The 17372-nt window shown below is 38.7% G+C and overlaps 2 protein-coding genes across 5 annotated transcripts in view; one reads left to right on the top strand and one right to left on the bottom strand.

The window, feature by feature from the left end:
- Nucleotides 1-1547: 1547 nt before the first annotated feature.
- Cggbp1 (CGG triplet repeat binding protein 1) lies at nucleotides 1548-9005 on the bottom strand. 4 transcript variants are annotated; one of them, XM_034515237.2, is made up of 4 exons: nucleotides 8792-8996; nucleotides 8040-8264; nucleotides 5522-5600; nucleotides 1548-5391 (listed from the first exon to the last, which is right to left on the bottom strand). In XM_034515237.2, the coding sequence occupies exon 4, from the start codon at nucleotides 5367-5369 to the stop codon at nucleotides 4866-4868; it is 504 nt and encodes a 167-aa protein (XP_034371128.1). In that variant the 5' UTR covers nucleotides 5370-5391; nucleotides 5522-5600; nucleotides 8040-8264; nucleotides 8792-8996; the 3' UTR covers nucleotides 1548-4865. The 4 variants fall into 4 exon arrangements, 3 of the variants coding, with proteins under 3 accessions (XP_034371128.1, XP_034371126.1, XP_076799181.1); XR_013113615.1 differs by lacking the exon at nucleotides 5522-5600 and having other exon boundaries at nucleotides 8792-9005; XM_034515235.2 differs by lacking the exon at nucleotides 5522-5600 and having other exon boundaries at nucleotides 8862-9005.
- A 271-nt stretch (nucleotides 9006-9276) lies between these two features.
- Nucleotides 9277-17372, top strand: part of Znf654 (zinc finger protein 654) — a 61180-nt gene continuing 53084 nt past the window's right edge. Inside the window, exon 1 of the mRNA XM_034515271.2 lies at nucleotides 9277-9538. Coding sequence (XP_034371162.1) covers nucleotides 9353-9538 — 186 coding nt within the window. The 5' untranslated portion in view covers nucleotides 9277-9352. The remainder of the gene's footprint in view (nucleotides 9539-17372) is intronic.

Below are 17372 nucleotides of genomic sequence, written 5' to 3'. Positions count from 1 at the left end.
TAATACATACTGTAGCTGCCTTCAGACATCCCACAACAGGGCATCGGATCTCATTACGGAGGATGGTTGTGAGCCACCATGTGGTTGCTGGGATTTGAACTCCTGACCTCTGGAAGAGTAGTCCGTGCTCTTAACTGCTGAGCCATCTCACCAGCCCTTGAATAGGTATTAAATAGCATGGTAAAAGTGTAGAGATAAAAGGGGTGGAGAGGAGGGAGCAAGGCAAGAGTGCAGAGTGAAGTACTGCTTTCATGCTTAAATAGAAAACTTTTGAGCATTTATTATGATATACATATAAACCCAGGGGCTTGGGTTATGATAATCATTAATGAGTGTTTGTCTACATACACTTGTATCTTTCTTGATACTGAACAGTCAATTAAATGTTTGGCCTTTTGTGCAGTTTGTTAAAATTCTTATGGAAGGTTCTTTGCAAGGATTTCAATTTCACTGCTTGATAGATTTTAATCTGAAATTGGTATTCTATAGGTTATATAAAATTCCAGATTTCTAGAAGATACATTTCTTCAGATATTCCATTTTTGTGCCTTTTAAAATACAAGTCTTAAAGGACCTGGACAAGAAGTTGTCTGGTAACGAGTTTCACGAGAAATGTTTGTAGTTGCCTAGAAACAAAGACGTATCTTTGTGCAGCATGCCACTGCACTTGAATCCTGAGGAGACATTTCTCTGTCATATATAGTATAATACTGGAGAGGCTCACTGCTTACTAATTACTTTTGTCTTAATAAGCTGAGGTTCTTTAGAAAACCTGAAGGAAGTTCTCGAACATAAAACTGAACAGTATGGGTTGATTCCTAAAAGCTTTTCTAACACTTTGGTTTCAGAAAATAAAACACCATAATTAGTTCATTGTTCTCTTGCTCAGATGTGAGTGGAGACAGGGGCATGCCAACCCATGTAATAATTTAAAAGACAATCTTATTGTCTTAGTTGAAGAGTTCTGAAAACAAACTATATATATATATATATATATATATATATATATATATATATATATATATAATTTTTGTCCTGGCTTGTGGTCAACTGATGTTGTTCATGACATTTCTAAAGATTTGTTTGCCTATGTAAATTTATATGAACTTGCATGCTGGTGCCTGAGAAGTCCTTAAGAGTGTCAGATCCTCTGGAACTGGAGTTAGAATCTGTGGGTAACCACTAAGCTATATCCTCCTAGCCCTTCCTAATACTTGTAGAAGCACAAAGTTCCCACTAAAACGTTGGCTGAACTTACCCACTGCCTAGTGTTTTGGAAGAACAGGGCAGTTTGAACCCTAGATGTCACTGTGGCTTAAGAGGTTAACCCTACAAATAATCGACTTGTAGAAAATCAACTCAGTACACAAAACCTTGAAATTATGCAGTGTCTGTCACTGGCTCACGAAACAAAATATGATTTCAAAAACTTTAGAAACTTTTTTGAAATTTATTTCTAAATATCACAAACTTTTTAAAAAAGCAACACATTCATACTAAAACACGTGCATAAGCAAAAGTAAAAAATAAGCACAGGAGTACGAAAATTAACATAGTAAAATTTTAATACAGTATTCTGGATACAAGTAGAATAGCACTAGGTAACAGACTGTAGTTACCTCAGCAGTCTGGGAGTATGGGTTGAGATCAACCAGGGTTTAGAATAGCCACTTCACATTTCATCAGTGCTGACCAAAGCCAAAGCAAGCTAGGATGGAAACTCTACAACTAACCTTCCATGTAAATCAGTTATTTTAAGGTGATTTACCCTCACTTAATGGCAGTTGAGGTAAGTCAAACAGAGAGCTCTTACAAAGACTAAGAATCAAATGAAAACTTGTTTCTAGCCTTTGTTTTAGGTCCCTTTAAACTTAATTTGCTTTTATGTACTTGTTAACATTCATGTACACATTCTTTCAGGCCAAAGTTTTAGCTTGGGAATCTTGCCAACTCTATGTCCAATTTCAGAACATTCCTAACCAGACAAATTTACTGTATACAACAGTAAGATTAACTTGTTAAAAGGTTTCTGGTCCCTTAAAATTCAGTAGGGCCACAGGCATTAACTGGAAGGAACATTTACTAAGTAACATTAGAAAGCCTTAATCAAAGATAATGGATAAAATAACTATATAGGCTCTCATACACAATCTAATTTCTCACTCTGTAAAAGAAAAAAAAAATGATTACAATATCTTTCAGGCTTGCTATATGTCACAGATAATGAAAAAGAAACCAACAGGAAATTCAACAAGCTAGACCTATCAACTGTAAGGATACAGTGTGGGTCTGGAAGACATACTATGATATTCTGAGAAAACATTAACAGGAAAGCATGTGCTGAAGGCAGTTTATAAATGAAGCATTACAAAGCTTGTGATAATGCAACCAGCTAATAAAAAAGAGCTGCTATTGGTCCAATAGTACAGCATCATACTAACACTATAGAAGACTGAAAGCTTCTGTACATAAATTCACTTTGCCTCTCTCACGTAGCACGCCGTAGACACTCTCATTTGTTATCTAACATGCCAATCATAGTTTTGCAAATCTTTACCAGTTTGCGCAGGCTACTATAACCACTGTTATTATTTATGAGACAAATTTAACCAGTTCCAAGAAACAAATGTTCATAATCGGTGAGGAAACATTAATACTAACTTTCCCCCAAGGGGATGGAAACCTCATTCTAAGGACATGATACAACCCTAACAGAATGAATTATGCCCCTAGAGATTCAAAAATGGAAGAATAGTTGCAAGCCTGGAAAAAACAGTTCTATAGGAACTAAGTAACTGAAACCAGTAATAACTGTAAGAAAGGCAAAGGTGACTTATTTTCCTAGTGCAACATCAATGTTACTGGACTAGAAGCTGTTCTGCCATGTTTACTGACAGTGCATAGTCCCAGACAATAGGGAATAGTCCAGATCACATGGAATTCTGAAAAATTAAGTGATTTTCTTCTGAAAATAGTGGTACAAAACTCAATTATTTTAGTTGCTTAGATTTCCTACCATCTTAGGCAATTTAAACATGGTTGCCTGCAAATTCCTTAAGGAAGTGGAAGCAATCACTGTTTACTTTGCTGCTGGTCTCTTATGTTTTACCAACTGCAGTTAGTAAACAACTAGTCTAGGCATTTATGTGCTACATGAATATAACCAAACATGAGAAAATAAAAACTGCAATTTTTGAGAACGGATTTTTTTTTCTTCCATGGAAGGCTTTTAAAATAAAAACAAAGCAAGTGGTCACTTTGACAACCTGAATTGGGAATGTTAAATCTGTAAAACCCATTAGACAAGCTGTTCTTAAAGACACAAATTATTGCTGGGTGAGTTAGTACATGCCATTAATCCCAGCACTCAGAAGGGAAAGAGGCAGGTGGGTCTTGAGGCTAGCCTCAAGTGAGCTCCAGGACAGCCAGGGCTATGTAAAAAGACCCTGTGTTGGGGAAAAAAAAAAAAAAAAAAAAATCAAAACACAACCCCACAAATTACTTTTTCTATTAACTTTGGCTTTTTGTTTAATTGAAATTTGCGGCACAATGACCTCAAAGATAACTCCAAGTCACTCAGGGCATCCTGCCACTGATTTAAAATAGAAATATAACTTCAATGTTTTCAACTATTTGATTTTTTTTTAATATTAAAGCTCTAATCTAAGTCTTCAGTTACTAAACTTTTAAAAAATATAATTCGGATCTCATGAAGAGGACTTATTGAGCTAAATTACTTCTAATAAGCTTACAGAACAGTGAAGTTCAGAGAACCTAAACATGGTTGACCTTTAACAGAAAGAACTGATTACTTGACTCAGCATCCTGCTTTATTTTTACTATAAAATTCTTGGTTTTCTAGATTGTTTAGCATCCAAGTTTTAAAATCTGCATCACCAGAGGCAAAGCAGTAAACGTAAAACTAAAACTCATTTCTAGTCTATTTACCTAAATAAACTCTTATAAAATCTTATGGAAAAATTAATGTATAGAAAGCAATTTTCTTATTTGTTGTCAGCCAAAAAGTAACTAATTCCCTGTAAAAAGAGAAAAATGGAACCACAGTGTATTTAAATTAAAATATCAGTCCTGTAGTCTTAATACCAAGACATAAAAAAGTTTGCAAATCCAGGATGGTATTTTTAACATGAAAACTATGGTTTGAAAATTTTTGTTCATAGTTCAAGACTAAAATCTCATCACTGCAAAATCCCTCATGGCTTTTGGCAAAGACATTAAGAGAGATTTTAGTCTTTTGGTCACTTGAAGCTGCTACTAAATACATGTCTTTAAAAAGCAGAAAAGGAGACTGTGAGGAAGGTTAGGCAATTATTTCACATCTGAGTAGAATGTAACCTGACTAGTCATTTCTCCCAGAGATCTTAAGCTTGAAGAACATTTCCGGCTTTCTACTCTATTTTGAAAAGAATTTGAACTTCTTTAAGGTCCTGGGAGAGGTATAGCCTGGCAGCAGCTTCAGTCTTCTAGGTTAGTTCTCAATCCAAATAATTATGTAACCTCCCAAGGAAAAAAAATTATACATGGCAACAGGGCTACAATGCAGGGAAGTTCTTCCATGCACAAACATTTCAGGAGAACATCTGTCAGTTTTAAAGATAACCACCAGGTTTCAGATAGCCTAATACACTCTATAGCTAAGTTTTACTTTATACCATCGGTGACTAAAATTAGCAAGTTTTGCAGTGAGGTTTCTGTCTTTTGCCTGTAACTATATACACATTGCAAAACTATTCTGTATCACATGATTTAAAATGAAATAAATATAAAAATGAACCACACAATCAACACATTAACTTTAATACTCCACATTATTTATCTTGATCACAATGGTCATAACTGCCTTGTCAACAATCTTGTGAGTTGAGGAGCTGATTTTCATTCTCATATCCATCAGGCAGATATGCTCTCCTCAGCTGGTCTGACTTAGGTATGGATCCTCCGTTCTTCACATGTCGAGACAGGAATGCTCGGACCGCTGGATGATCAGCCTTCTCCAGGGGGATGTTGGCTTCCAGGCACATTTTCACAAAGTCCTGGATAACACTGACTTTCTCTGTCTGCGCAGTACTGTTGCACTGAAGAGATGCAGTCAGGGGCCTCTGCTTCTTTCTCACATTTTGCTCTTCAAATTCTGCCTTCCTCTTTGTATGAGTCTTTGACTTGAGGTGGTCACTAATGGCAGACTTGCGAACATGATTCAGCACCACATTGCAAGAAGTGCAGAAGAGTTTTCCTCCATCTTCATGAAGTTCACCTCCAAACTCAGTGACTCGATCCAGAGGGGTTACATACAAAGCAGTCTTAGAACGATTGCGAGCAGGTGGTGCGGTGACAACAAATCGTTCCATTTTCTCTCTGAATACAGCTCTTCTAAGACAAGACAAAGATGTTAGTATTATAATACTTCATTCTACAAGTGATTAACAATAAAAGGTAGGATTATAAGTGCTTTTGTTAAGGGTAAAGATAAACAAAACAAAAACAAAAAACAAAACCATACCAAACTTAATTCAGTGATCCTCAGTATCCCCCAAATATTCTTAGTTCAATTTGTAGGTCATATGTCTTCTAAACCTTATCTGAAATATTCAAGGAAAACAAAACTAGAGCAAATTAGCAGCATATAGCTAGGCTCATTCCTTGACACTTGTGTGTATGTTGCATATGCCCATGTGTACATCTTATTGTCTTTTGAGTAGTTTCTCTAACTGAACCCAGAACTGGGATTATAGATACATACTGCTGGGATCACGTTTTACATGCATGCTGCGAATCTGACCTGAAGTCCACATACTTGCACAGGAAGCACATGACCTATTAATCCAAGTTCCCAATTCCTTGGATTTTATGACAAATAGACTCATGAAGAAATATTAAAATATTCTAAATGTGTCTATTTTTTTAAAAAATCACAATCACAGCAAAGATTCAGGGTACTAAAAATACTAATCTTGCCCAAGTTAGACGTGTGTTCAAAGTAGAGAGCTTCTTGCTGGGAAAGTGATTTTGAGAACTCAATTGTGTACAAATTTGGTAACAAGCCTTATTTTCCAAAGAGAAAAACAAGTAAACACTAAAAACAACCATAAAGCAAGAGCAATTATTTACAATGACATTACAACTTGAGGCCTACATATAGCTGACAATAAGTGCTACTTATTTAAGACAGGATCTCAATGCCTGGTGGTGCATGCCTTTAATCCCAGCCCTCGGGGAGGCACAGGTAGGCCTGTTTTATGAAGTGAGTTCCAGAACAGCCAGGGTCACACAGAGAAACCCAGTCTAGAAAACCAACCAAACAAAAACAGTGTCTTACTATGTAGACAGAGACCTATTTTTGCCACCTCCTGAATTCTGAGACTGAAATTGTATGGCACCATGCCTGAAAAAATGTATTTTTTAATATATGTAAGTTTTTAAAAGGTGATAATCAGGAGAAGCCAGTATGTTCTTTAACATTTGGTTTCCTGTTTCCATTGAATTTCCTCTAATTTTTATTTCCCTTAACATAGTGCCAATATGTGCCGGCCAATCAAAATTTGATGCTTATAAAAAGTAAATAAACAGCTGGGTGTCCACTACCACTAGTGGCAAAACAACTGCCTAGCCTAAACTAAATTCTGGGTTTGACCTCAGCAATGCAAAACCAAAAAACAAACAAAAAACCAAAACAAAATTAAAACAAAAATGAAACACAAAACAGAAAAAGAAAAGCCAAATTCAAATAATCTACTCCCCCCATAACGATTTATCAAAACCACATAATTTAGAAGCGGCTTAGTATTAAATTTAGCCTAGAATCAAAACTCAAAACACCAAACCAACCCTGTTGTCCAGCAGGGTTTTCAATGTGAAATCCTAGTTTTAGTGTCTCTGAGTGGCTGGGATCACAGACATGTGACACCATACCTGGCTGCTTTTTACATTTATGTATGTACAAATGCAGGAGCACCTGTTTGGAGCTGAGAACAGCCAGAGGGACCTCCCTTTCCAACACGTGGTTTCATGGACTAACTCAGGGTTTTCAGGTGGGCAGCAAGTGCCTTTACTCTGAGTTATCTCACTTGTCCTACAAACGTCTGAAAATTATCAATGGACTATCAGCTTTATAAAATTACAAGTACTGGAAACCCAAGGTAATAAATACAGTTTGATAACAAATGATTAGCAAGACTTACTCTCCTGGAACTATGTCTGTGAGTTAACAGCTCATAATAATCAAGACAGCAGGTACAACACTGAATAATTTTGTTATAAACATGTTGAAAATATACTTCCAATTATGTTCTGAAGAGTTAGTTTTTCTAGGTCAAACGACAAAGCATGGAGTATCCCCCTGCAGTAGTCTACTTGCTGAGCAACACCAAGGTTCTTTCAACTTTTGTCAGTATGTTGAGCAAAATCTATGGACCCAAAGTAGGACTTAGCAATTCAGAAAAATTCTCTGAGGCACAAAATGTCTAGAATTTCACAAGCTTAATTTTTGTGGATTTCCGCCCCATTATATCTTTGGTACACAAGTGTTTCTTGTGAGATATTGTGCTAGGGCATAGGTTTTTTCACAGCAGAAAAGAGGAACATCATGATGAATCCCACCTAATACTTAGAAAATTATCATTGCAAACGTTTGCAATTTCAATAAGTACTCTATACCTATGAAACAAAACTGTTCTAGTAACAATTAAAACTGTTATGAAAAACTGAGGGTGCAGTTAGAATTTTTCTTTGATTGCAAACTTATAGAAAATGAATCTGCAATTCTTGTGCTAACGTCGAGCCTGAACTTTTTCTGCTCTTTTAACTTAAAAGCTCTGTTCTTGATACTGCTGATGCAAATAACCACCTCGTAGCAAGGAGATGATGTCAGTTACGTGTAAAAGTATTCTCAGAAGTCAAAAATACTCTAAACAAATGAGGAAGTTAAACGCTAAAGCGCCGAGAGCTAGCTAACAAAAGCGAAGCAGCCATTTACTAGAGCAAAACTAAACTCTTTTGAGTTTTCAACTCGAAATATTTACCGACTTAATTTCCGGTTAGGTTTTTTTGTTTGTTTGTTTGTTTTTCCTTGATATTAAGTAGAGACGGTTTTCCGATGCAAAACTACAGACGCATCCAATCCTAGCAATGAGTTTGTTCAGACCCCGAGACGCCTTCCGACTCAGTTTTTCAACAGGTGGTGGTGGGGAAACAGTTTCTGGGCTTGCACCCTATTTTCCCTGCGGCGCCGGGAAGTCATGCCTTTACTGTAAAACACAAAAACAAACAGAGAGGAAAAGATGGTGGAGGGGCGGGAAAGGCCGAGCGCAGCCCCGCGGCAGAGCGGCTGCAGCCGCTCAGTACACAGGTGTCTCTGCCTTCCGTGCGCGATCCCTAAGCTCAAGCCCGCTCGGCTCGCACGCCCCGGGCGGGTGCCCCGCGGCCCGCGCGCTCCACAGGCCCGAGGCTCCGGTGGGGGCGGGGAAGGCGGGCGCGGGCCGCCCGACGTCTAGACAGCCTCCTCCCGCCGCGCCGGCCGAGGTGGCGCCCCGGCGCCGCGACCCCGCCTGCGGGCCCGGGGCTGCGTCCCAGCTGCCCTCGCAGGGCCCGAGAAGTCCGCCGCCCCGCCGACTCCGTGGCTGTCCCTGGGGAGGGGGCGGCGGGCGCCGGCCGAAGCCGTCGCTGTCAGGCTTCCCGTCTCCTTCCTCCTCCTCCGGCCGCCGGCCCCGCCCCCGGCTCCCTCGCCCGGCCCGAAGGCCCCGGCCCCGCCGCCCGCACCAACGGCCAAGCCCACCTTCCGCTTTCCCAGCTCTTCGGTACCGTAGGAGCGGGCCGCCGTTAAGGGGAAGTGCATGAGCCCTCACCGGGAACGAAAAGAGGAGGAAGAAAAGGCAGAGCAACGGGATGAACGAGATCCCGTTGCGGCCGCTGCTCCTGCCGCTCCTGCCGCTACCGCCGCCGTCGCCGCCGCCGCCCGAGCGAACCCCGCCGCGGCCGCCGTGTCCCCCGCCGCGCCCCGTCCTCCGGCGCGCCCTATGGCAGAGCTCGTAGGCGGTCCTCAGCAACCGCCGAGTAGTGTGGACCAACAGATGGCAGGGCTGTCAAACAGACGGTTAATTGAACCAATAGGCGTGTAGGGCGGGCATATCTATGATTGGCGGTTTTCTTTCTCCAGTGAAAACTGGGGGCGTGGGTGGGCGGAGCCGGAAGTAGAGCCCAGTCGAGTGGCCCTGTCCGGCAGGGGCGGAGGGAAAGGAGGAGGGAACTAGGAGAGGAGGAGGAGGTTAGCTGAGGCAGCGGCGGCGGCAGCGGCGGCGGCGCAGGGGCTGGGTACGCGCTGGGCGGCGAGAGCCTCATGGCGGAGGAAGAGAGCGATCAAGAGGCCGAACGCCTCGGAGAAGAGCTCGTGGCCATTGTGGAGTCCCCCCCGGGCCCAGTGGGGCTCATAGCTGCGGGCGACGGCAGAGGGGGAGCCGGCAGCAGCGGCTGTGGCGGTGGCGTCGGGATCAGCAGCCGGGATTACTGCCGACGCTTCTGTCAGGTGAGGCGCCCGTCGGCCGCTCCGACTTGTCACCGGGCTCCTGGGCCTCTGCGTGGCTCCTGGCCTGCTGGCCCAGGTATCTGGGCTGTGTCCGGGACTGATCCTCCAGCGGGACAGAGAGGGACTCTGGGAAGACCCAGTCCCCTCTTTGCACCTCTCCGAGCTTGGCGATGGGGACGGGGAGTGGGTTGGGGGTGACTTGCGGACTTCGAGGTGAGGAGAAAGTGAGTTTGTCCTGGTGGGGGGAGTGGGAGCTGGACGGTCAACTGGAAGGAACCTCGTCTTGACATGCCTGTGCTTCATGCAGACCCTCGTCGTGCTCGAGGGTCCCGCCTTTCTCACGTTCACTACCCGGTTCCTCTCACTTCTGCTGAGCTCTCCTGTCTTTCTCTAAGACCCAGTTCCCCCCGCATTCCCTTTTTCAGAGACGCCAAGCAAGCTATCACCCCATTGCCTGTCCTCCTGTCATCGCCACCCCTCCCTCTCTGCTAGGGTCTCCTGTCATTCCCTCACTAGGTCCCTCTGGACCAGTTCTTCCGTTGGCTTTGGCACTGACCCACCGTTAGCTACTCCCCTCCCCCACCAGGTGTGTGTTGGGTTGGGGGGTGTTTTCCGTGTGGGACGTTATTGGAGTGATTGTCATCTTTCCCTTTTTTGACCCTCTTCTCTGACAAACACACTGTTTCCTAATTGACTGCACATACAGAAAGTCGTTTTCCTGAAACTATTTTCCTGGTTACACCAGCCCTCCCCCAGCCTTTAAATTACACGTTTTTGGTTAGTCTGTTAAACTCAGTATCAGGAAAAGTGACAGCAATTTATTTATTCCCTTTATTCTGCTGACTGCTTTTAGGATTGAATGTAGTTTTTATTTAACTTAAGCAAATATAGAAACAACCTACGGGTTTAGGGATAAAGTTTGGATAATCTGCATTCTCATCTGCATATATTTGTAATACAAGCTTTTTGCGTTTGAAACTCTTGCTTCTTTAAAATAAGATACTTTTTTTTTCATACTACCCTTTAAAAAATGTTTCTTAATGTGTACAAAGTGTTCAAGGCCTGGCTCTATGGTTTCTTAGCTGTTAACCTGTTACTTAACATCTGTGCCTCAGTTGCTTTTTTGGATTGGGATAGTTGCTAGCTGGGTAAATACGTAAAAGGTTTGGATGAGTTAGCTGTTAATTTAATTCTGGTCACAGGTGCGCAATAAAGCGAACACTGAGTGGGCATTAAATTTGTTGACATTTCATTTTATGTCCTGCCAAGCATTTAAGGAAAGAAGGGCAAGTTGATATTTTTTGAATAAGTTACTAGTGATTAAATTTAAAATTTCTGCCAGTATCATAGATAAATTGGTTTGAAGGCCGAAACAGTCCGGGTATAGACAGTGTATATTTTTACCATTTTCTCTTTAGTGACTTTCTTGAAAACGTGTTTCATCTTGACAGTTGATGTTCACTGAAGTTCAGTATCTTGATTTTGGGGGTGTTTTTCTTCTAATAACACGGTTAAGGTTTAGCAATCCTTACACTTGTAGACTGTGAACCTAGAAACTTCAGACTTAGAAACATTAGTATGCATCTGATATTTTAAATATATTTTGAAACATTTTATTGTTTCAGGATACATATCTTTTAAAAATACAACTTAGTTCTCTGTTTTTCTGCCTTGCCCAGCAGCCCTCCACCCCCAACCTGTGTGTGTACATGTGCGAATGTGCATGCACCCTGCGTGGACATTGAAACCAAGGCTAGATATCGCATTGAGCTCTATACCCCAGCCCGGTGGTGTTAATATACTTGCTCAAATGACTCCTCATTGTTGAAAATTTTGAGTGCTAGAGCATTTTTTTTTTTTTTTTTTTTTGAGAAGCTTTACCGACTCTTAAATTTCTTCTTGAAGTTATTTTTTTAAGAAAAAATGAGCACATTTAGCTTATGGAAAACTATGACAGAACCTGGGGGTGGGGCACCAGGAATACGAATTCAGGGATTACCTGGGCTACATAATGAGACCCTGAGTCAAAAAACAAAATCAGATTCTGATAATTGACTTTAAAATGTTTTAAGAACAAATTAAATTAACTATTTTATGAAATGTTAAGTTATGAATAGCCAAGAATAAAACTGACCAGGAAAAATGCAATGAACTTGTATTTTACAAAGCTAAATTATAAGTATTAATTATATTGACATATATTGATATGACCATTTTTTTTCTGGAACTTCATCATCTATCTTAGAGATCAGTAATAGATCTCTTTCTGAGTTTCTGTTCTGGTTCTATTTTACAATTTATATATATTACCTCTTACATATTTTAAATGGAATGGAAGAATGACATATAATAGGTTACATTCATCTACTACTTGATAAAATAGGAGTTTGTTAACTGTCTTATTTGCCAGTAAGGAAAACTGGCTTATATATAACTGAATTTTCAAAGATAATTTTTTTAAATAATTAGGATTCTATTATTTACTAATAGTAATATTAAATAACTTTTACTAATTAGCAAATTACTTGATCATGAGTAATTTCAAAATAGATAATTTAATATTTAATTAATAAAATAATGATGTAAAATAGATAATCTAAGTGACAGAAGGCTAACTATACAAACTGTATACACAGCTTGTGATATTGAGAAGAAAATCTACAGTTTATCTCTTTCTTTTTGGGGGAAATATGAATCAAAATTTCTTGGTTAGTAGTGTGGTTGCAGGAGAAAGAAATGAGCAATTCTTTGAAGGAAAACTAAACAAAGGCTCTGTGGATTAATTGTCTGTAATTACCTCTTTTGGGTTATATTAGTTATCTCCTCAAGAAATGCTTCAGTAGGGTGCACCTTAACCCATACTCAATTTGCTTTGATATGAAAGCAATGTTTACTAAGAACTTGTTAATTCTTAAGTTTCAGATAACAAGTTACAAAGAAGAATTTGAAGCCAAAACAAATTCACTTTTTTTTTAGATTCCAAAAAGAACAAGATGGGATTTGATTTCAGACTTCAATTTCTACTGAAAGGCAAATTGAAATGATCAAACAAAACATGTACATGGAACTGCATGGTGCAGATGGGATAGAGGGATGGAAAGTTAATGATAGGCACAAGGCAAAAATCCTGAAAGTACTCAAGGAAGCACAGATACAGATGGAAAAAGGAGGCAAGGCTGATGGTGCAGCCTTTAATCCCAGCAATCAGGAGTCAGAGCCAGGTGAGTTAGAGACGAGATCACAGACTACATAGTGAAATTCAGGACTGTGTTGAAAGACCCTGTCTTAAAACAACACACACACACACACACACAATCCCCACTTAAAAAAGTTTAAAAAGTATACTTTATTATGCCATAGTAGTAAAAATTATTTCAAGAAACATTATTGTTGTCTCTCTTGAGTTGTTAGGTGCAGGAAACATTCAGTTCTTAAAGCTGAAGTATTTTGAGTTTGGTCACATATAGTAAACTAAGCAACTTTTAGTATCAAACGATAATGAGATGGAAATAATCTGATAGGTTATTAGTCATATTAATAGTGTGATAAGTAGACTATAAAATTATTTTGTACTATGCTGGGCTTAACAGCCATCGTAAGCAGATGACAAGCTATAAAATGAGAGAATGGACATAATGAACAGAAAGCCCTTAACACATAGAGAGGCTTAAACAGACAGAAGCTATTAATATTCCTGTGATACACAATCCTCTGTGGGTTTAGGAGGGGCAGTAGAGATAATCTAATCTTTGGAACTGCTAGTTTATATCCCATAATGAACTTCAGAAAATACGTTAGAATAGTATCATCTTTAAATTTTAGTCTGTAATATTTTCACAGCTTGATGCTCCTGATGGGTGAAGCAACTACATTTGCTGTCTAGGTTTTCAGAGATTTTGTTTCCTCCCTGTGGCATTCTACAGTCTTAGATTTTCCTAACTGGCAGTTAGTGGGTGGGGCTAGAAATGCTGACCACCCTCAAGGGATAGTGTAGGACAGACCAACAGTTAACCTGGTCTAACACGTCAGTGGTACCTGGGTGAGAAAGTCTGCTATACTTTTAATTTTTACTTTGTAGCTAGCTAGTTTTTTGTTGTTCTTAGCAAAAGGTACCTAATAATTCTTCAGTAAGTTTTAACAGCAATTGTCTATGTAAAACACCTAAAACATGGTCATAACATAAAAAGGGTTTGCCTCTTTTTTTTTCTTTTACAAAATATATATTTAATGTCTCTTCAAAGAAATTCAAATTAATTGTCTTAGAAAAGAATCTTGATATGTTGGTCTTGGTGCAAAATTTATATAATACTTGTACTTTCATGAAAGGTTTCTGAGGGTGTGTAATGTATTATTTTTATTACTAATTATTGCTATTAATTGGCATATCTTACCTTTAATCAGTGCCTGTATTTTTAAAAGTCATATAGAAGGTCTAAATATGAGGAGTTCCTTCTCCCTGAAAGTTCAGACCTGATTTAAGTGACTTAAACAACGTAGTTACTTATTGCTCATGTAAAATATCTTCATTTGGAGGTGGTGGGATAGCACTGTGGTCTTGTTATGACTGTACAGTTGCTTTTCTTTCTAAACCATTTTTCTTTTCTAGTTTGTCTAATATGCCAGTATATATGCTGGGATTCCAGCTATTGCATGTGACTTTTATGTGACAACATGGTATTTCTGTGGGCAATTGACAACTATCTTGCCCTAAATCCTGTTCACTGGCTTCTTCCAGCTTATTTAGGCATCCTCATCCATATAGAACATTAGAACTTTTAAGAATGATTAATTCATTCTTAAGATTTTATTTAGTAAGGAAGGAAGAAAACAAGTTTGGGTGTTGAGCTATAGAAGCAACCTAGCTTTGACAGGTGTGTGGGGGTAACTTTTTAGGAAAACATATTTTCTCCCCCCTCCCTTTTTTTCCAGAGATAGTCACTTGCAACTTACACACACACACACACACACACACACACACACACTCACACACAATTTTAGGTGGGATCAGTTGGTTCGTAGAGCCTTCTCTTGTTATTGAGTGTTCCAGTTTGAACTCTTATATACACCCATTCTTGTGGGTTTCTACATTGCTTTTGAGTCTCTTTCTTGCATTTCTCTCCAGAGAAACAATTAGGGTTAGGTTCTATTTTTGCCTGGGAAGGAGATCTGGGGGTAGATATTTATCCCCCCCCCAGTCCCCTTTTTGTGAATTTTGACACTCCTTTCACTTCCATGTTTACAAATATGTAGTGCTTCACATTCCTCCAATTGAACCCCCCCCCCCAGGATGCACAACTAGCTTGTTCCTGAACTCTTCCACTAATGTTTTCCATTTTAGCTTCTCAGGTCTCAAGCTAGGAACAACTTCCTCTAGCTACTTCCTAGTTACCTAAGTGTGTGTGTGTGTGTGTGTGTGTGTGTGTGTGTGTGTCTCTTTAGGTCTTTTAAAACAACATTTTAACTTATTTTAGTTAAGTTGGTAAGTGAGAACAGAAGTAAATGTGTGTTTATTCGGCTACATTTAATAAATGTTGAAAGTTAGCTCAGTAAAAAATTTAAAAAGGCTGAGCACTCTCAGCACTCAGGAGACAGAGGCAGTCATAATTTCTGAGTTCCAGAACATCCAGGTCTACACAGAGAAACTCTGTCACAAAAAAACAAACAGCAATATCAAAAAGAATAAATATAAAAGATAAAGGCAAGTATTGATAGTAATTTGCACTGATGTACTTACTTTTGCCAAGTCCTTGGTCTATTGTATTGTTAATGTTCAGAGCTAAAAATCAATTCATTACATCACTTCATATATTCCTTTTAATGATTTTTAAAATGTGGTCTTTAAAAAATGGTTTTCAAAAACTTGAGTATTAGAGACACTTGCAGTATTCATGAAGGGTGAAATTCATGGAAGGCTATTTATTTGTTTATTAGTAACTAGGGAAAACAAAATCAATTAGTCTACATGTTGTTCTTTAATACCTTTTTAGGTTGGCTTTCATAGTTGAAGGCTAGTTGTTGCTAATGATAACAGCAAATTATTGAGAACACCTTCAGTGACAAGTGGCATGGAAATCTTTATATGTAACAAAATCTATGCCCCCTCCCCCAAGTCATGTTTGTAAAGAATGTTTATTCATATTTGAAACTGTTTAAGCAGGTTGGTTATCCAAGATGCTTAAGACCAGGTAGAAGTGTTTTCATTTAGGATTATATTTTTTTTTATTTATTTATTTATTTATTTATTTATTTATTTATTTATTTTTGAGACATGGTCTCAATAGTTTTAGTTGGTCTGAAACTGTGTAGACCAGGTTGTGTTTTGAACTCAGAGATATTGTTGCCTCTGCCTTTTGAGTGCTAGAGCTAAAGACTCATGCTACCACACTAGTCCAATTTAGTGGTCTCTCCACTTCCCGGATTTTAGAACATTGCGTATACATAGTAAGACGGATAAGACCTAGATCCAAGCCCCAAATCCATTTGCTTCCCATACTTCTTATTCATAACATGAAGGCAGTTGTCTACTTTTTTCAGTGCATATAGAAGTTTGATTTTGAATCCTCATTGGCAGACAGAAGACAAGTATAGCATCTCTTAGTTGTATGTTTATGGAGGAATTTTATTATTCCTTTAACCTGTTTATTTTCTTGGGTTTTCTTTATTAAAGTTTAAAATTTATTGGAAAATTTATTATGGATTTTTCCAGACAGGTTTTGTGTGTGTGTGTGTGTGTGTGTGTGTGTATGTGTGTGTGTGTGTATGTGTGTGTGTGTGTGTGTGGCCTTGGCTGTCCTAGAACTTGTTCTGTAGATGCTGGCTTTGAATTCAGATATCTGCCTGCCTCTGCCTCCTGAATGCTGGGATTAAATTTGTGCATCACCATGCCCAAGTATTAAAAACTACTTTTTTTTTAATAATGGAAAAATACAGGATAAAATGTATTTTATTTTATTTTCAAGTTTAGTCATTTAGCATAATGAATTTTTATCTGTAAAGATAAGTGAAATGCTCTCACTTTGGTGTGGAGAAGACATAATTTAATTAATTGAATTAATAAAGCTGTTCTTTTACATTTACCAGTAAAATCTTAAGCATAAGTAATTTACTGACACAAAGTCTTTTATATACTTATCATTGCTTTCTAAATAATCACTAGTTACCTTGTTTTGAAAAGCATCTCAGGCCGGGCTTGCAAGTGTTGTGATACAGCTCTTATCTACAATATTTATAGCCCATACCCGTAATCATTAAGAATATATAGTATACATATTCATACATATATGTATTTATATATGTGTATATATATGTATGTATGAATATGTATACTTTAAATCAATTTTAAGAAATCTGTATTCTATATGGGACTGGTGATAGACTAGTGACTGAAGTAGACAGATTGCAAGTTCAAAGCCTGTCTACATTATAGAAGGAGTTGAAAGCCAGCCCCAGGCAACTTATTGAGAAGTTGTTTGGAAATAAAAAGTGAGAAAGAAAAAAAGGCTGGAGAGAGATTAGTTGTAGAGAGCTGACCAGTTCCCATTACTACAAAAGAAAAACAAAATCTAGTAAAATTACCATATAGTAAAGTAGTAACCAAAATAATTTAATTTGCTGAATAGCATTCAGGTGTGTATTAATGTGCAATGATAAGGGACTTAGGAGATAGTGAAGGAGTAAGTAGTAGCAACATGATATGAAAAAAGATTGATCTGTAGAATGTGTTATATACGATTGTAAAGTTGAATACATTGATTAATACATTGGGAACTAGCTGTGAATCAGAAAAGAATAGAAAATCTATGCAGTAGACAGACTGTTGATGCTAATGTTGGTA

Source organism: Arvicanthis niloticus, chromosome 12, assembly GCF_011762505.2.
Source record: "Arvicanthis niloticus isolate mArvNil1 chromosome 12, mArvNil1.pat.X, whole genome shotgun sequence".
NCBI classification, from domain to species: Eukaryota; Metazoa; Chordata; class Mammalia; order Rodentia; family Muridae; genus Arvicanthis; species Arvicanthis niloticus.
The sequence above is the reverse complement of the archived record's forward strand: the minus strand, read 5'-3'. Positions and strand labels throughout refer to the sequence as shown.

What these genes read in the sequence shown, in the direction of transcription:
- Cggbp1 (XM_034515235.2), bottom strand. Translation starts at nt 5,369, where the DNA reads ATGGAACGATTTGTTGTCACCGCACCACCTGCTCGCAATCGTTCTAAG.